The sequence below is a fragment of the Dermatophagoides farinae genome, chromosome 2 (genome assembly GCF_024713945.1).
Source record: "Dermatophagoides farinae isolate YC_2012a chromosome 2, ASM2471394v1, whole genome shotgun sequence".
Classification (NCBI taxonomy): domain Eukaryota; kingdom Metazoa; phylum Arthropoda; class Arachnida; order Sarcoptiformes; family Pyroglyphidae; genus Dermatophagoides; species Dermatophagoides farinae.
Genome location: NC_134678.1, coordinates 3,165,160 through 3,185,275, shown reverse-complemented (window position 1 = coordinate 3,185,275; position 20,116 = coordinate 3,165,160). Strand labels below are relative to the sequence as shown.

At 30.0% G+C, this 20,116-nt stretch overlaps 1 protein-coding gene across 1 annotated transcript; it reads left to right on the top strand.

Moving 5' to 3' along the window:
- The first annotated feature begins 13,504 nt into the window (after window positions 1-13,504).
- On the top strand, window positions 13,505-17,560 carry LOC124495531 (uncharacterized). The gene is made up of 3 exons (XM_075728491.1): window positions 13,505-13,871; window positions 15,372-16,071; window positions 16,133-17,560. The coding sequence occupies exons 1-3, from the start codon at window positions 13,821-13,823 to the stop codon at window positions 16,900-16,902; spliced, it is 1,521 nt and encodes a 506-aa protein (XP_075584606.1). The 5' UTR covers window positions 13,505-13,820; the 3' UTR covers window positions 16,903-17,560.
- Window positions 17,561-20,116: the final 2,556 nt, after the last annotated feature.

The window sequence follows — 20,116 nt, the reverse complement described above, 5'->3', positions numbered from 1 at the left end:
GTAACAGTTTCATGGCCTATGGGAGAGAGAGTTTTTTCGAAGCTTCTTGTTTTTTGTAGGATTTAAGCGAAAATATTTCACTAGTGCATAGCAAAAGAGTTGTTCTTTCGAAAATTTTCGAGAATCGTGAAAATGACAAATCCAACCTAACACGACCAGTTCAGAATTCAAAATCAAAAAAATGACAAATTTCCAAATTAACACGACCAGTTCAGAATTCAAAGTTCAAAATCGAGAAAATGACAAATCCAACCTAACATGCTTGCGGTTATCGTCAACGCTATGGATTGATCTGGATACTGCATCACCGACTCCAGATCGTATTTGTTATTGTTTAAGTTTGAAAACAAAAGGTTGTTATTTACGGACTCTTTCTTAATGCTAGTAATGAACCGGTTTATGTCCATCCGCCGCCTGGTTTTGAAGGTGGTGGTTTGCTGAAATTGGAGAAAACGTTGTACGGATTGAAACAAAGTCCATTAGAGTGGTACCGGACTATTTCTAATCATCTTATTGAAATGCATATCAGAACGATTTTTGTTTAAACGGGAAAATATCGTTCTTCTTCTGTATGTTGATGATATTATTGTTACCGGACCTAATGAGTCAGAAATTGATACCCTGATTAATGAATTGGATCGTAGATTTGAAATTACTGATCTTGGCAATGTTGGCAGCAACGTGTGCTGAGCTAGAACAATGAAAAAAAGCATTGTCAAAACTACATACCACAGAATGCGTTTTTTAGAAGTGGCTTTTAGCTCTGAGCTGGACGAACTGTTCAGAGGCATTCAAAAGTTTTCCCCACTGTTCGATATGTTCAGACACACACACACTGAGTAGCTCATGCTAAATAGTTATGTTTGTACTGAAAATAAGTAGGAATCGCCGATTCAGCTTCGCCGCATAAAATGCCAAGTTAATACACAGTGCAAGCACTTGCAGAGTGTAAAAGCATAGCCAGTTACGCTAAGCGACATAGACTAGTAGAATGACGTTTGTATATAATAATTTCCAAAGACAAGGAAATTTCCTGCGACAAATGTGTAAAACACTTTTTTGCTTCCAACCATCAAGTATTCGAACAAAGAGTTGATCAAGTTAACCACATTGGATACCGGAAAAAGTCAACACTGACGTTATCCACATTAAATACCGGAAAAAGTCAACACTGACGTTCTCCACATTAAATACCGGAAAAAGTCAACACTGACGTTATCCACATTAAATACCGGAAAAAGTCAACACTGACGTTCTCCACATTAAATACCGGAAAAAGTCAACACTGACGTTATCCACATTAAATACCGGAAAAAGTCAACACTGACGTTTTCTGCATTGATTGCGGGAAAAAGTCAACACTGACGTTTTCCGCATTGATTGCGGGAAAAAGTCAACACTGACGTTATCCACATTGGATGCGGGAAAAGTCGACACTGACGTTTCCCGCATTGAATAAGGGAAAAGCCGACACTGACATTACGTTAAAATCTTCATAACGTGCGTGCCGATCTCCATAGGCCATCCCATTCCCATGCTCTGCTTCTTAAGCGAGCTACTCATAGGCCTACATGTGTACATTCTAACCGTTTTCAATAAGCGCTCACTCATTTAAGCGCTCATTAAGGAGATAGGGGTTTTCGACCTTTTTGTGTTCGACCATTTTGTGTTCGACCTTTTTGTGTTCGACCAATTGTTATAGAACCACAAAAAAATATACAAGCCAGAAATAACTAGATTTATGGAATTTGTTTCATCATAAATGATATATGGTTCATCATCATCATCATCATCATAATCATTCGCCCAGTGTATACCGGTGCTAACAAGTTGTTGTTGGTGATGGATTTAATGATGATTATCGATACAAAGAAGCAATGAATGAATGAATGAGAAAGATACTGACTGACTAATACTGTATCAAATTTACAATGTATCCATTGGATTCAATGACAATTCGTTTCTGTCTCGTTTTTTTATATGCGCATCTCTTATTTTTTTTGATGATTACTACACTGTCGTCATGTTAAAATCAAACAATCAATCGATGATGATGATGATGAGCAACATCAGCATAGTACACACGTGTTTGAAGACACACACACACACACAAAACTTGTGGTTGATTGTTGTCCGTTAACCGTCGTTGTTTGGTAGCATCTCTTATCATTCATTATAATCATAGCAAAAAAAAAAGAAAAAAAATTAACATTTCATTTTCAAATATAAAACACACTTATATGATATTGCCATTTGATATTGGGATTTTTTTTTATCTTTAGAACAGAAATCGAAATAAATAATGAAATCGTATGTCATTTTTTTTCCTTAATGGAAAAAACAATGATTTTTGTTGTCGTTGTATTTCACACTTCGGTGGGTGTGTATTTGGATTTGCGAAAACAATTTATCAACAAAACAACAATGAACATTCATTCATTCATTGAATTGTAAATTGAATGAAAATTGATTCATTTTTGTTTTTGTTTTTGTTTTTTTTTTTTTTTTTTTGGAATTCAATGAATTATTGTTCCGATATGAAATTCTCGATAAAATGATTGGTTATTATTGTTATTGTTTTTGATTGTCATCAGAAATTTAACAAACAATTTTTGTGTGTGTGTTTGATGTCTATCATTGATAAATGATTGATTCATTTGATTTGATTGATTAAACTTGTTGAATACGTGACCGATAAACAATCAACTCAATTTGGATAATGGGGATGTGATGTAGGATGAAAACAAATACAAATACAAATAAAAAATTTTAAACATTCCGGATAAGACCACCCCCATTGATGATAATGATTATCATTATCGTTTAATAATCCAAAAAGAAAATGAAAATGAAAATGAATCCATTGTTATTATGATTATTATTGATAATAATAATTTTTTTTTGGGGTTATTTTCGTGGATTGCGGAAGCAAATAACAAAGAAAAAAAAAGTAAAAAACAAAAAAAAAATTTGTCGCGACATTATTATTATTGTCATCATCGCCATCATCATCGAGATAACAAATGGCGACAATTATTTAATGATAATATTTGTTTGTTGTTCAAAATTGCCTTAAATAAATCAATTTCATATATCGTTTTTTATATAGGATTTTTCTTTTTGTTAATGTCGCAATGGCGACATAAATCCTACACACAAACAATATATGTTGGTTTTGCTTCAAACAAATTGATTTTGTGAAAATTTCATGTTTTTTTTCTTTAATTCAAATTTAAATTATGTTTTTGATCAAATTTTTTTGTTTCTTAAATTGTATCAAATAATGTGATGCTTCTGTTTGCTGCATTAGTGACATTTGCAAGCGAGTTTTTTTTTTAAAAAATTTGATTAGAAAAAAAATCTGACCCTTGAACTTTGTAGCTTGTAAAATCTTTTTTCAATGAATGAATTAATGATATGTGAACATGAACAATAATCACTATATATAAACCAGGGTTTAGAATTTCTATATATACTTGAAGATATGAAAAAAAAGTACAAAGAATGTACAACAACAACAACAAAAAAAACGATGAAAAAGACAGATTTTTTTTTCTAGACAAAGATGTCATATCATCATCATCATCATCAATGAATCCAAACGACAGACAATCAAGAGAAAATAAAGAAAATGAAAACCTCCAACTCACTCATGTGTGTGTGTGTGTGTCTGTTATAAATATATACCGGTTTTTTGTTTAGTAACACGAGACAATATTGCTTACTAAGCAAAAAAAAAAATGATTTTCAAAATTCGCTAATCGAATCATTAAATTTAAACCAGATTCAACACAAACACCATACTCACACGCTATCTATCTATCTATCTATCTACAAAATTCAATAAGATACTTGCGGCTATATATACATTTATATAAATGTATCGTCACACTGTATGAAAACCGTTTAAATTTTTCACATTTTCTTTCTAATGATAATTCATTCATTGAATATTTTACAAAAGATTATTATCTTGTTAAATGGATCTTATGAATGTATGATGATTGTCGATTGATTGCAGTGTCTTGATTGATATATTTAATGCAATTCAATTCAAAAAAAAACGTAAATTTCAATTGCAATATGTCTGGATTTTTTTTTTGAATAAAAATTTAAAAAAAAACCAAGATGTTAAAAAGTGTCACATGATTTATATACATATAAGTCACACACACAAACAAACAAACAAACATTGAGATAATGAAGATGATTGTTTGTTGTCTTTGTTGAGCACATCCGTTTGCATCTGATTTATTGATTTTTGTTTTTTTTTTGTTCAATATTAAATTTTCTTAATGAAAATGAATGTATCCGTCTTTTTGTATTCTGTAGCTGTAAATGTAATAAAAAAAAATAATAAAATACAATGATGATAATATGATAAAAGTGTTTTTAATATCAAATTTTTGCAAAAGAAAAAAAAAATTTCACTCTGTCTTTTTTTTAAGAAAGAAAATATGCACGCAGCCAGCCAGACATAATCATCACCGACGTATACAATATAAGACGTGCGAATGACATTAATCATTTGTCAATCAAGGACAATCAATAATGATGATTTTGTTTTTTTGTTTTTTTTTTTTGGCGGGCAATTAAAATTATCATCATTATTATTATTTGTATTCAAATGAAAAATTTAATCCCAGGATAAGAAAGTGAAATTCAGCAATCAAAAATAACAAAATATAACACATGTGGTTAATAATTTGAATAAGATGAGAAAGGAAAAAAAATCTAGCCCAATTCTTCTAGTTTCATTACAAAATCGATATAAATAAATATATTTGATTGTAATCAAAAAGAAAATCGAGAAGGTCGTTTGAACGGTCGTTCATTCAACAAAAAAAATACGATGTAAATCAACGACAAAAAAAAATCTTCTAAGCCAAAGAATTTCCGTTCGCAATGGCCATGGCCATTAATTGTATGGTTAATTACAGATTTTATGTATGTTTTTTATTCTCCTGTCCCCTTCTCATTGATTCCACATTTTCAATTTGTGTTTATTATTATTATTATTATGTTAATTACAATGTAAAGGAAGGAACCTTCCGTCGATGATCATCAAAAAATGTATGTCAATCTTTGTTTGTTTTGTTTATATCAATATTGGACATCTCCATTTCATCATAGACCAGACACATACACACACACACACATCCGTGTTGAGCCATTGTAACAATAATTCCGGAAACGGATTCAAGATAAAAAAGTAACATGTTTTTTGATTTGAATTTTCAATTTAGTTGCGAATATAAACGTTTACTAAATCCACCTCCCACACACAAACACAGACATATTATTTATTCCTTCACATCGATCCAATTAAAATTGTTTTATTAAACAACAAAAATCCAAAATAAACCTGTAAGATTCATTGAAATCAAAAAAAAAAAATCCCTTCGCAAACATTGAAAGATTATTAATTAATCAGGAGACGAGAGACGAATGATAGAAAAAAAAAGAAAGAAAGAAAAAAACTTAATTATCGTACAAAATTTATTCTACTGAATTTTTTTCATCATTAATGATGATGATAATCTTTACATCATTAATAAGATATTTTGTTCAATTAAGTGTTGTTTTCTTCAAATAATCAATTTGTATATATGATGATCACAACATGTGCAGAAAAAAAATTGTTAATGTTTTTTTGTTGTTTATTAATTTAAAAAATTTATTTTATTTGGAGAAGATTTACCAAAAAAAAAAAAAAAATTCTGTTCCCCTGTATTAATATAAATTCGGGCGCGAAATGATGCTGATGATGATGATTACATGACGCAAAATAGTCATTAATCAATTTTGAACCAAAAAAAAAAAAAATTTCAAACAATGATGAAAGGAAAAAAAAATATCAACAAGTATGACTAGCTGGCTTTGGGTTAAGATTTTTTTTTTGAATTTTTCCTCGTCACTTTTTTTTCTTATCTAATTTATTATATTCGCCAACACTCACACATGTTCCTTTAAAGATTTCTTCTTCTTCTTTTTTTGGATTGAATTATGAATTCTGATTTTTTTTCGATGATTTCAACATCGGCAATAATCATAAATCTAGTGACAATTTTTTTCTCTTATATCATCATCATCATCATATAGATGATGATAATATTAGAAAAAAGTGAATATATCTTTTTTTTTGTTCATTTTTCATCGTTGACAATGTCGAATCATGTCTAAACATGCATTAAATGAAAGATTTCGAAATTTTTTTCCATGCCGACAAAACATAAAATCATTGCATCTTAAAGAATTTGTCAGATAAGACACATACACAGACACAGACACACACGCATACGAATTGACTGAAAGTTTTTTTCTTACTTTTTTCTTGGATATTATGAAAATAATATGAATGAATGAAGTTGAACGTCTTGGTCTAGACATTTTGAACGAAAAAAAAAATTATTATTTTTTATTTTTTGGCTGATTTCCGAAGAAGAATCGAATAGAATGAATGTGCGCGAAATAAATTTCATTGAATCCATCACATTACAGGTTGAAGGTTGTCTGGTTACTATAATAATTACAACGTAGAATGAATAAACAAGAAATGAAATGACAAAATTTCCGATTACTGAGACAAATTTTTTTTTTCTCTACATTCATTCATTGACAAATCAATTCGATATTATTTTTGCTTCCTCAATATTGCCCTGAACATTCTGCGTTTGTGTGTAGTTAAGTTCACTTTCTGTTTGTGTTTCATATGAAAATTTTCTTTCCTCATCGATCCATCAGTTTTACGATGATGATGATGATGATGATGCTGTGGATAATGAAACTTTACGATAACGGCCATATTAGTGACCTTCATACCAATTTGTTTTTGTTGTTGTTGGCTATTTTTGCTTTCATTCATTTATTGGATAATTTTCATTTTACCTTTTTTTTTCTTTTTTTTCTGTTTTTTCTTAGATTTGATTTCATGGCCATCGGTGGTGATTGTTGGAATGAAATCGATTCAAGCTAAAAAACATTCAAACAAAAGAAAAATAACAAAAAAAAAAATACCAGGATTCATTGACTTACCAAACCAGCCATCAACCAAAAAAAAAACTTTTTTCTTTCGTTGTTGGTTAAATTCAAACTAATAACCTAAAGAAGTATTCTAACTTTTTCCACCAGCAACGATAAAAATGCGTACGCATGCACGCGTTTAATACGACTATATGATCGAAGAAAAGCTATATTTTTTTCCCAAAAAATATGTGAAATTCATTCTCCCAAACCAACCAACCAGGCTCCAAAATAATAATGATCATGCCTGGATGGCTGGCTGGCTGGCTGGCTTTGGCGAAGAATTCGTTTCTCTTTCTCTCACTCTCTCTCTCTTTCTTGTTGACCTTGAACGCCATCATCATCATCATCGAATGGTAATTGTATAGATATTTGGTGTGACTGACCGAGCGACCTTCATATTCGTCGTAGTTGTCGACGTCGTCTTCGTCATTTATGTCGCCATTCAAATATTAAATTGATGATGATGATGATGATGATGTGGTATAGTAACCATAACAGTATAGAGTAACCATCCTTTTGGTGTTTATGTTGTTGTAGATTGATTGGTTGGTGTTTTAGCCACCATTTTTTTTCATGTAGCTTTTCCAATTTTAAATGTTTTTTTTTCATTATTTTCACCATACCATTATATTTTTTTTTCATTATTATTGTTTTAGTGATGTTTGCATTTTATCGAGCAATCATCATAGTGTGTGTTATTAAGTCAGAAAAAGAGGTAGCTTTTTTTTCATATTAACATACATTCTAATTGTTAATATGGACAATGTATATTCATTGACCGAGTTTCATTCTATTGTTCTTTATTTGATTTTTTTTTAAATGTGTTTTTTGTTTCTTTCCTTTCTCTTTCATTATAACACATACATACAACACATTTGTTATCCATAATATAATCATTATGATGATGATGATAATGATACAAGAAAATTACATGATTGATTCCTATCATCTCTTTATGTCTTAAGGTCAATGGAATTTTTTTTTCTTTCGGCAATCCAAATGATGAAAACAATGTAATTGAAAGAAACCAACAAAAATTTACGTGTATACATGTCATTTGTCGATAGTTAAAAGGTAGTGAAAGTGTTTATATTAACATTAAACCATATAAATCATTATTTTGTTATTACTATTAAAATCGATTATATAATAGACAACAACAACAACAACAACAACAAAATACTGTCAAACAAACAAATTGGTTGACATTGAAATCCGAAAACAAGAATCGTATGAGTTGAATGAGCTCTATTCAAAATACAATCAAGAATATTGAGTCTTTTATAAACAAAACAAAACAAAACAAAAAATACATCATCATCATCATTATTATTATGATGATGATCTTTAGCTACTTTACTTACTTGATTGTCTTTGAAAAATTCAAAGTTTCCCTCTTCATCAACATCATCGTAATCATTATGATGGTGGTTCAAATCTATAGCAATACTCCATACATATACACAAACACGAATGATGAATAAGCTAAATAATTTTTCATTATTATTATTATCCTAATGACGATAGATGGATTGTTGTTTTATATCTTATTATGAATTCTACTACAATATTAAATACATTGTCATGCAGGTGAATAATGTCATAAATGTGTATAAGAGTGTGTGTGTGTGTTTTATGCTTAATTGGTATCTCTATACACCATCTAGCTAGTAGTTACCAATTTAAGGAAAATTTGCCGGTATTTTTTTTAACAAAAAAAAAATTTTTTTTTGATCGTTGTTATTACCCTGAAAAAAATGGCCGTTTATTATAACGATCAAAATAATTAAAACAGGTTGACAAAATATGTCATATATGCTGTAATACTGAATATATTCAAACAACAAGTATTCAATTTGCAGATGTTTTTATTTTTTTTGGTTCGATCGTTTTTCTTTGCAAACGGACGAAAAAAATCCAATATTCATGATGATGGTGTTTTGTTGAATTTTTTTTGTGACCGGCTTAATACGAGAAGAAAAAGGTTTCACATCTGGTTTTACGTATCACATCTGACTACATACATTTCACAATAGATCCAGGATCTGGGTCGGATGCGGTATTTGATAATGGACAATGACATTCTTGAAATTTTTTTTTGTATTGTAATCGCAGCCACATTCAGTTGTTTAATTCATAACCAAATACTATGAGATTATTTACGTGAGCAACAAGCACTGAGAGGCCAAACACTGGGTCTGGTCTGGGTCAAAGTTTTCATTCAGCAAATTTTTTTTTTCATTCATTCATTGAAATGTCACATTATCGAATGAGTGTATGTGTGTGAGTCGTGGAAAAAAAATTTGCTGAATGAATTCACTAATCGAACCGAACGAATACAAATATTTAGATGATGAAAAAATTTCCGCTTTTTCCCGACACAATAAATCTGAAAAATATCTACATCATCATCATTGTCGAGAGCTAGGTAGGTTCATCATACATTTGATGAATTTGAAACATTTAAAAGAAAAAAAATTTCAAAAATGTTATTTCATCATGATTAGAGAATAGTGTGCGTTATGGTATTGTCATCTAATACTTCCTACATGGAAAATCCGAATACGAATACAAATCAATTTCCACTTATTTTTCCGTTCGATTTGTTCGTTCTGGTTTGATTTGTGTTGAAACCATGTATGTATTATGGTGAAAAACCTTTAGCATTTTGATAATGATGACCTTTTTCAAAATAAAAAATAATGCCTTATCATTCCATTTTTTTATGATTATACTGATCATCTTCACTAAATAACAATTATAAAAAAAGGTCAAGGGTTATCTATATGTATGTATGTTTATGGAATTTATCCTTTTCATGCTGTGTTTTTACTAATTTTTGTTTTTTCGTTTGGTTATTTTGTTGTTTATATATATCTATTTATGATAACAGGTTGTTGTTACAAGTTTTATTTACGAACACATACAGGTATTATATGGAAACTTTTTTTGTTTTGTTTATTTTTGTGTACTATAATAACCCCTTTTTTTTATTAGTGTCGTTTATGATCATCTAGGATCGTCCATAATGGATAAAATTATTATTTTGGAAAAAAAAAGAATTTCCATCGATAAAACTTTGGCTTATATATTATGTTTGATGATTATTATGGTGATTCAACACACATAAAGCTCAAAGACAAGAAAAAAGTCAATGCCTGTCCTAGTGATTCTCCAAGAAAAAAGGATTGATTCGAATTCGAAAACATTTGTGGTGGTAGTGGTGGTTATTTTCGATGACCTTGGCAGCTGAAGAATTTATCTAGTTAATATCAACTATAATCTCATCAAGAATATTTGTGAAATATTTTTGGATCATTGTTGTCTATGATATTGGAGAATCGAATGTTTAAAAAAAAAATGTCGATCACACACATATCAACAACGACTATTTGGCCTTGGATCGTTGGAAATTATTTTGGCTACAAAAAAAAATCTCATAACATCCCGAAGGTTAAAACGACTACGTAGCAGACTACACAGACAATACAGATTTTCAACATGTATATTTTTTTATTTGATTTTGCCAAACAATTTCCTTTTTTTTACCATCATAATCATCATCATCATCATGAGATGGGGAATGTTAGTTTGTTGTGTTTGTATCCCTCCAATGTCTGCAAAAACCACCACCAGCACCACCACCCTCTCTCTTTTGTCAATATCATCAGAATAAAAAGCGCGCGAAATTTTTTTTTTTTTTTTTACTGCAATCTGTGTGTGATGGTGTTGGGGATTGTTGCAAACGTCCGTTTTACATTTGTGTTGCAGTATCGCCAAGTGGTATGTGTGAACTTGTCTAGCTACAAGTACAATACAGCCACTGGCTATGATGAAAAAAAAGCGCGCCAAAAAAAATTTTTTTCTGTTTGTTCATCATGTTATTGTACGTTTTAAGTACGTACAGTATTTCGTTTGGTTATGTGTTTGTTTGTTTATATCTGGTACAATGAATTCCAAATATTTTTCTCTCTCTCTCTCTCTCTCTCTCTCTCTCTCTCTCTCTCTCTCTCTCTCTCTCTCTCTCTCTCTCTCTCTCTCTCTCTCTCTCTCTCTCTCTCTCTCTCGGATTTTTACAAAATTGGCGGGAAAAAAATTTCTTTAAAGAATTTTCAAACAAAAAAAATTTTCATCACTTTTTTATGATTTTTGATGATGAGATCGTTAGGCAGGATATCCGTTTGTCTTGGCGTGATGTTGTTTTTATCAAATTTTTTTCAAATCAAAAAAAAAAGAAATAAACTTGGATGCCATTAATTCAATATCAATGAGGAAAAAGTGGAGTTAACCTTAAAAATTTAAAAAAAAAATTGGATCGTCTCAAGGTCACCAAAAAAAAAAAAAAAAATACCAAATTGAAAAAGAAAAAAAAACCATTCTGCGCAATGTTACATAACACAAATTCCATGATATCCTTGGAAATAAATGGATACAGTTTCCAAATGGTGGCATAACTTTATCGTTTTTCTTTTTTTTCTATTTTATTTTGGATTCATCTCAGTACATTATTATCCATCAAGAACAATCATTGCCAACCAGACATCAGATTCAAGGTCGAAAACGCCTATTTTTGACCCACCTACCCTATTCTGGGGTAGAATTTAGGTTCAATGGGCTTCATGTCTAAACAACATTCAAATAGATACGTTTATTCCCCACACGTCCACATTCTATCCGTTCGACCGTTTTCCAGACATTATAATGATCATAATCCAAAAACAAAAACAAGAAATTTTATGTTTTGGTCTTTTAAACGTTACATTTTTTTGTGATTTGCAAAAAAAGCTTAAATTCACGATTTCGAATTGATCAATCTTGTGCGGTGGTGATCCAGATTCCGAAATGTAGCATTTAAATGTCTCATCATTGTTGCTTGTTGAACCTTTTAAATTTTCTACAACTTTTAAATACAAACCAACCAAACAAATTACTATTAGGTCGTGACCTATCAACTATAGCAATATCAGTGATGAACATGTCAAATGTCTTTATTTTCATTATCAATAATCATTATCTTTCAATATTGTAGCTATTTAACACAAGAGAAAAAAAATTTGAAGAAAATTAAATTTTTTCCTATCGATTCGAACACTGGATTTCAAATATTGAGAAAAAAAAATTCAAAAAAGCGCGTGCGCGGAGGGAGGAAGAACACAAACAACACACGTACTGGGCATATTCAAAAAAAAAATCGAGACGATGAAATTGGCTTGAGTGGTGGTGGTGGAAATTTGAAAAGAGAAAAAGAATAGCAAGTGAACGAACGTAATCAAGGACGCGACGATCTTTTTTTTTTGCTTCGATAATATAATATCATCATCATTGAAATCAGTTGGTTTCAATGTTTGATGATGACAACATTTGGTTGTTTGCAAAAAAAAAAAAAAAATACGAATATTTGCCTGGCTGGCTGGTTTTGATCACACATTCACCAAAAAATTTCATTTTTTTTGTACATCATCATCATCATGATCATGATGATGATGGTGGTGGTGGTGGTGGTATGCATGTCTCTGCTGCATTCATATACACAATACAGACACAATCGATGCTTTACTTGCTCTCACCATCGATGCCGGCATTTTTTTTTTTTGGTTCAGTTGTTGTTGGGTGCATGGTTTAAATGTCCAAATGTTTCTTCATTCAGAGTAATACTGACAAGTGTTAGGAGCCGGTGAATGGATGAAATAATGACAGATGAGAATCACGAGCAAGAAGGCAAAAAAAAATTCAGACTTGGTAGACCTGGAAAAAATATCTATAGATAATGTTGTTGTTTAAAAAAAAAATTATTTCATTCATATTGTTTTTTTTCTGGATTCCCATGTACCTGGGTGTTTAGAAAACGAAAAAAAGAAAATTTTAAAATTTCAAAATAATAATAATAGATGGGGTGGATAGGGGATAAAAATGTGAGGAAAAAAATTGATTGCTAAAAGAATTGAATGAATGAAATGGGAGAAACATTAAACGACTGCGCATAGAATCAATAAGAATTATCATTAGATTTTGTAACAATTATGACGCCGTGGCGTTTTTTTTTTCTCTCTCTTTCCTTCCCCATCTGTTTTTCTTCCCCCTGTCTATGTGGAAATCTTTTTTTTTTTGGTTTAGTTTGGTCATGGAAACCAAACCATAATAAAAAAAAATTGTTGTTGTTATTTGGCATTTTGGGGAAATTTTAAATGAATGAATGAATGAATGAAAGAATCGATAGGGAAAAGCAATCGGTGTTTGGTTTTGTGTGTGTGTGTGTGTGTGTGCAGCATTATTATATAGAAATGCAGCAAAAAAAAAAATTTTTAACATCCAAAATGAAAATGGTAGTAGTTGTGCATTACACACATCACATATCACACATGCTTGGCTGATAATCATCTGTAAGGGAAAATTAAATTTGAATTATACGCATGCGTAGAAAGATGCCGGCATCTGTATTGTGCCGGCTTGTATGTTGATGATGATGATGGTGAATTGAAGAACTACGTTTCAGATGATGAGTGTGGTGGTTTGGTTGTTTCGCGCTATTCACACAAACACTCATCGCGTATCTATTCGATTTCGATTTTCCTTTATTCATCATCATCCTATCTTGCTTGGATTGACTTTATTGCAACGTTTTTTTTTAAATAAAAAATCATCTTTATTATTGCATAGTTGCATAATATTTCATCATTTTTAATTTTGGAACTTTTTTGGGTTTTCTTCGTTTCAAAACAACATATTTCCAGGTGTCTTTGTATATATCTCTAATAGAATCAATTAATTGTAATCACATACGTTGATTAAATGGTATGACATTATCATCGCCATCGTCATCATCAATGATTCCAAATCATCATCAGGTATGTTAATTATTATTATCATCAGAAAAGAAATAAGTTGATTTTGTTTGCAAACTCAATTTTGTTACTAAAAAAAAGAAAAAGAAAAATGCCATATGTTTTATGTGTTACATCCATTTATCGATATCATATCGAAAAATTTTAGCGAATTTGCCCCACATATTCGAATTAGATTTGTGAGTTCGATTTTTTTTTTGTAGATAAGATAATGTAATGTATAGAGATAGATATAGTTTTATTAAAATTTCCCAATTTTTTTTCATCGAATGCTATGCAGCATTTTCAATTGCAAACGCCTATTTTTTCTCTCATGACAATGACTCGAACATGATTGTCATCATCGAAATTTAATTTATCAAACAACCAATCAATCGATCAATAGCAATGTCTCATATGGTCAAAAAATAATGATGATTAAAATTATTGTTGTTGATCTTATTTTTTTCTTTTATAATCCAAAAAAAAAAGAAATTTAAAGGCTCAAAAGGTGCGGTAAGTGCTAACAACAACAACAACAACAACAGCATCATCAGCAGCTGCATTGCCTGCCTGTAGATTGTGTGTGTGTGTAACAAGAGAATATAGTTTCTTCTTGCCCACTACTACCATTTGCTGCTTTAAGCTTTGTTTATTGCAAAAATCTTACAACTGCTGATTTGGGGATAATGATGATGAGTTGGAGCTTCAAAATCAATTCTTTTTTGTGTTGTGCAGGTTAAAACACATATATAATGTTTGTTTAATGCGCATGACTATTTTTTTAGTGTAGTGATAAGAATTATATGGTAGTAGTATATTTAAAAAGGGAATGGATTTGGAATAGAATTTTTAGCCGAAATTTTTTTTGGGTGGTTTGTATTTTCGGCAATAGCATTGCTTCCCCATTTTTGTTTGCATACATTCAGCTGAAAGCAGTAAAAGCAATGCTGCAGTGTCAGTGTTTGTTGATGGATAGTAGAAAAACCGCGATTGTCGGCCATAGTAGTGTATCGAGGTATTTATATTCCACTTGCTATACGGATGGTTTTACCAAACGTTCATCGTCACTCGCATTGTTCGCAACTGCAATTTGTTTTCTTTCTCTCTCTGTTGCGCGGATTCAAATTCCATTCGATCTTTTTTTTTCACTGGATAAATTTCGAATTTTGAACTTTCTATTTTTCGCTCTATTTCGAACATTGTCATCTCATCCAAATTGTTCTATATGATATAGGGATATCGTACGAATTTGAATTTTCATTTATAAGGATTGAAAAATCATTTCTAATTAAATTGAATGGAGCAACATATATTTAGGCGCCAAATTTTGCCGGTTACAAACAAACTTTAATTTTTTTTTGTTTTAAAACTGTTGACAATTTTCTTTGTGTTTGTTTTTACTGGATTGATTGATCTCTTCAATTTCTAATTTTCGAATTTTTTTTGTTTTCATCTCGTGTGTGTGTGCGTGTGTTCATCAACATCATCATCCTTGTTGTCCATATTTGACAAAAAAATTAGACATTTCGAAAAATGCCTGTCAAAATTAACTATAATTCCAACAATCGGTATTCACCGTTACCAGCATCATCATCATCATCATTCGATATGTTTTTTAATGAAGATTTTAGTGTCGATCCAACCGATATCGATGTTACAGATATAACGAATTCATTTTGTTTTGAAGAAATATGGAGTAATTTTATACCTACACCACCACAATCACCACCATTCATATTGGATTGTTGTGAAGATTTACTTAATGATGAAAAGATGCATCTAGATGAAGAAATTGGTAAAAATGTGATTGCACATGATTGTATGTGGTCAGGACAATGTAGTGAACATAAATGTAAATCATCCACATATAGCCTGAATGGCATTACCAATATGAATAGCAACAACAACAGTAAATCAATGGCAACATTTTTTAGGCCTGGAACACCATTCAATCTATCGACATCGCCACAAAGCGCATTCAATTATATTCATTCTTGTGATTTGAATATGAATGAAAATTATACAGTCGATGATGATAATAATCAACAACAACATGATCAACAACAACAACAACAATCATCAAATACCGTAACAAGTGGTAATGTTTATGCAATGACCAATGATCATTCATATGGTTCATCACAACAACAACAACAGCAGCAGAAAATTACGATTATGTCTGATTTGAATGAAAAAAGTCTCATACATAAAGATACGAAAAGTAAGTTTTTTTCATTATGATAATAAATTTTAATTGATGATTGGTTGTTGAATATATTTAGGCATATACAGGAAACCAATGGAAAATAAATCGATTGGTCAGCCGAGAATGTCTAAAATGCGATGTAAAAAATTGTCGAATAGCAATCGCAAACATCAACAACAACAGCAACAAACATCATCTAGTAGTTCTTTGTTGAATAATAATGCCGTGTCATCATCAAATGTCTCAATAATAAATGGTATAAAGAAAGAAAACCAGAACAGCGTCATCAAAACAACATTAGTATCGTCATCATCATCTAGTAATATAAAAAATTTTCAACCGCTTAAAAGAAAAAATCCCAACACTATTGTTCAACATCCAACATCAATTTCGACATCATCGAATTTATCACGTGTAATTCATGTAAAAAATTTGGCCACCACATCATCAGCAGCCGTAAACCTTATTTCGAATTTACAATTAAATAGTCCCGCATGTTCTGATTCGGAAGAAAGTAGTCTATCATTTTTATCAGGTGATGGTTGTGAACAAAAATTGAATGGTGGTGGATCATCACCACCGGTAAAACGACGTGAACATAATGATTCGGAACGTAAACGTCGTGATCATTTGAGAAATTCATTCAATAATTTACGAGATCAGATACCAAAATTGAAAACATCACAGAAAAGGCCACCAAGAATTATGATATTACATGAAGCAACAAATTATGTACAGGATTTGATCCATGAAAATGAACAATTAGAACATGAACATCGTATTGAGATTGAAAAACGGAATCGTTTAATGGAAATATTGAGAAGGTGTAATGAATCTTCAACATAAATAACATCACAATTAACCAATTTGATGATACATTAGACCGTACCACTGAATCCACATTATACACATCTATTCGTTATTTGTCGTGTACTTGAGCAATCTTGTTCTTTAAAAAAAAGATAATAATAATTTTTCATCTCATTATCATCATTTATAATAATATTATCCATATATAAATCACAATATAGAACAATATATAAGATATATATACATTATTATAAATTTAGCAAATGAAGAGTGCAGAGTATTCAATTCACATTTTTGATTGATAATGGATACAAACTAGGATTTTCTAATTCTTTTTTTTTAATTTTGTAATTGTAAAGAAATTGATTTTTTTTCATTCATTCGTTCGTTTTTCATTCATAAGATATTTTTTCGATTAATTTAGAAAAATTCTAATAATTTACGAATATAATAAATTACATGCACACACACACACACACACACACACACACTTATAACATATAAATAACACATACATATATATATATATAATATAAATCCATTTCATTCTGAATGGGAGAAAAATCTACATATATTTTTTTTTGTATTTTCATCAAATGTAATGTTTTTTTTGTCTGATTGTGTTTAACCATTGTTTGTGTTTGTGGTAAATATTTTTTTTTTCGATTGACTAAAAAAAAGAAATTAAAGAAAATGGAAAGATTTTGAATTGTATAATTTTTTTTTTAAATAATGTAATCGGATGTTTACAAGATCAGATTTCTGCTGATTGATGATTTGGTAAACCATACATACATACATACATACATACACACACACTGAAAAAAACATGAAAAAATCAATTTTTTTCAAATTAAAATTGTTCATTTCACACATATTTTTTTTTTGTCTTATCCGAACGGGGAAAAAAACAAACCATTGACACTTGTTTATCTCAAACACACACACACACACACACACACACATAAAATACAGAGATAAACACTTTTGCTTATACGAATTACGAAAATATTTCCTAAATATAATAATAATAATATAAAATGTCTATTTGGTTTTTTTTTCGCAAAAAAAATTTTTTCCCATCATCATCATCATCATCATCATCATCATCATTAACATTTAGATAATATATGGCACACATATATAATCGCATATTATGAAAAAAAATATATTACATTACACAACATATATGTTCAATTCATTTCAATCCTTTTTTTTTACTATTAATCTGTCATCAGATTCTGTCATGGCATTTCTTTTTTCTTTTTTTTGCCCCTTTCATTACACTTAGATTTTTCTTACATTATTCACTCTGTGATATACGTGTGTTGTAGATGTTAAATAAAATGCTGCATACACAAGACACAGACAAGAACATACATACATACAAACATACATACACAGAGAGATTGTCTTAACATATTAATCAACAGGTTATATTCAATTTATATTACGAAGAAAAATATATATTAATAATCATAATAATAATAATAATTATAATTGCTGACAATTAATTATAAAATTTTATTCAAAAGATAAATGAATTAAACGTAAATAATAATGTGGAGCAAAATAAATTTCTTCATTTCCGATTTTCATTTGTCATTCTTTTTTTTTACGTTTGTTTTTGATCATTTCACAACACACACCTACACTTATTATCCAAGTTTTTTTTTCTCTCTCTCTCTATCTGTCAAACACTATGAATAATGTGCCTTTTTTACAGCCTATGATTGATAAATGGAATTTCAAGTTATTTTTCTTTTCCTGGTTTTTTGTTTTTTGTTTTTTTTATTTCGCTCCACAATATTTCATCATAACGATGTTTTAATAATCAATTTGAATTCAATCTCATGGATAGAATGGTCATATGGCTTAAATCATTTATATTTATATAACATAACATACAGAATTTTGGCTTTATTTTGAAAAATTCATACATTTGTCAATCATAATAAAACTAATAATAATCAAGACACTTATATTCTGGCATATATATTCATATTTGTTTCCTATGTGTATTTGATGGTGGTATAATCTTTGAAAATTTATTTGAATTTAAATAAACACAAATATTTTAAATTTTCAATAAAAAAAGCAATAATCATAATAATAATTCATTTCAATTGTGTGTGTGTGTGTTGTGTGTCCTACTTTATTTTTTCTCATAGATTCTAAAGTGTCCAGTGTTTTTTTCTTTCTCTATTTATTTATTTTTTTTTGTTTGTCTTTTTGTTTGTTTTACCCGAAAATAAGGAAAAAACTTGACCATAATTAAACATGAAAATTCCACTTGTTGTTATTGTTGTTGTTGTTGTTATTTCTCGATGAGATGATCTGATCATATCAATGGGTGTTTCCGTCAGTATATTTAGTTCGCTTATGAAACATGAACAAACAACCGAATCGAATATATATAAATTGATAATCAAACACCATTAATCATTGTATTCATTTTTGGGACATTATTTACATGTGTTTATATGTAAATAGTGTGTAGCCGTGCGGCTATACATCAAACAATAATTTTTAGGTTTTCCTGAACGATTTGACAATGATGATGACGATGATGAGGACGATGATTTTGGAAAACAAAACAGCAGAGAAATTTCTGCTATTTTTGTTTTTCCTGTCCAATTGGACAAGGACAAGTTTTTGGTGCAAATTTTTTTTCAATGAATAAAACTTTCGTTCGTTCTTCCTTTTTTCATGGCTAATTACTACGCATACACACACACCATATACAATGTTCAGATGGTGTTTTTTTGTGTGTTTGTTTCTTTCCATACATTTCATGCAAATATTTGACCATTAACATGGACAACTGGAGAAAAACAACGAAAATGTCCAAGGACAACAAGGTACGTTTACTGCTGTCTCCTTTCTATGATGATGATAGTAGATGGTAGGGGGTGGTCATCCGATCATCATCATCATAATTAAAACCAGCAAAAAAGTAAGTGTTTTTATCAAATGAAATTCCAAAATATACCACTTTCATTCATTCATTTATTCAACCAGGTCATTTTCAAAGTCGAGACTGATTTCTGACTGACCATCATTGTCATATAGTCTTCAAAATAAAAAAAAACGTTTGCCTTACGTTTTACATGTTTGGGTCGTTTCAACGAAGAAAACACATACAAAGTCGCTGTCAATATGTTAACCATGTGATCATAATGGAGGTCATATGTCAAATGGTATGATGTGTGTGGATTAATGAGCTGAAAGAAATGTCCATTATTTTATT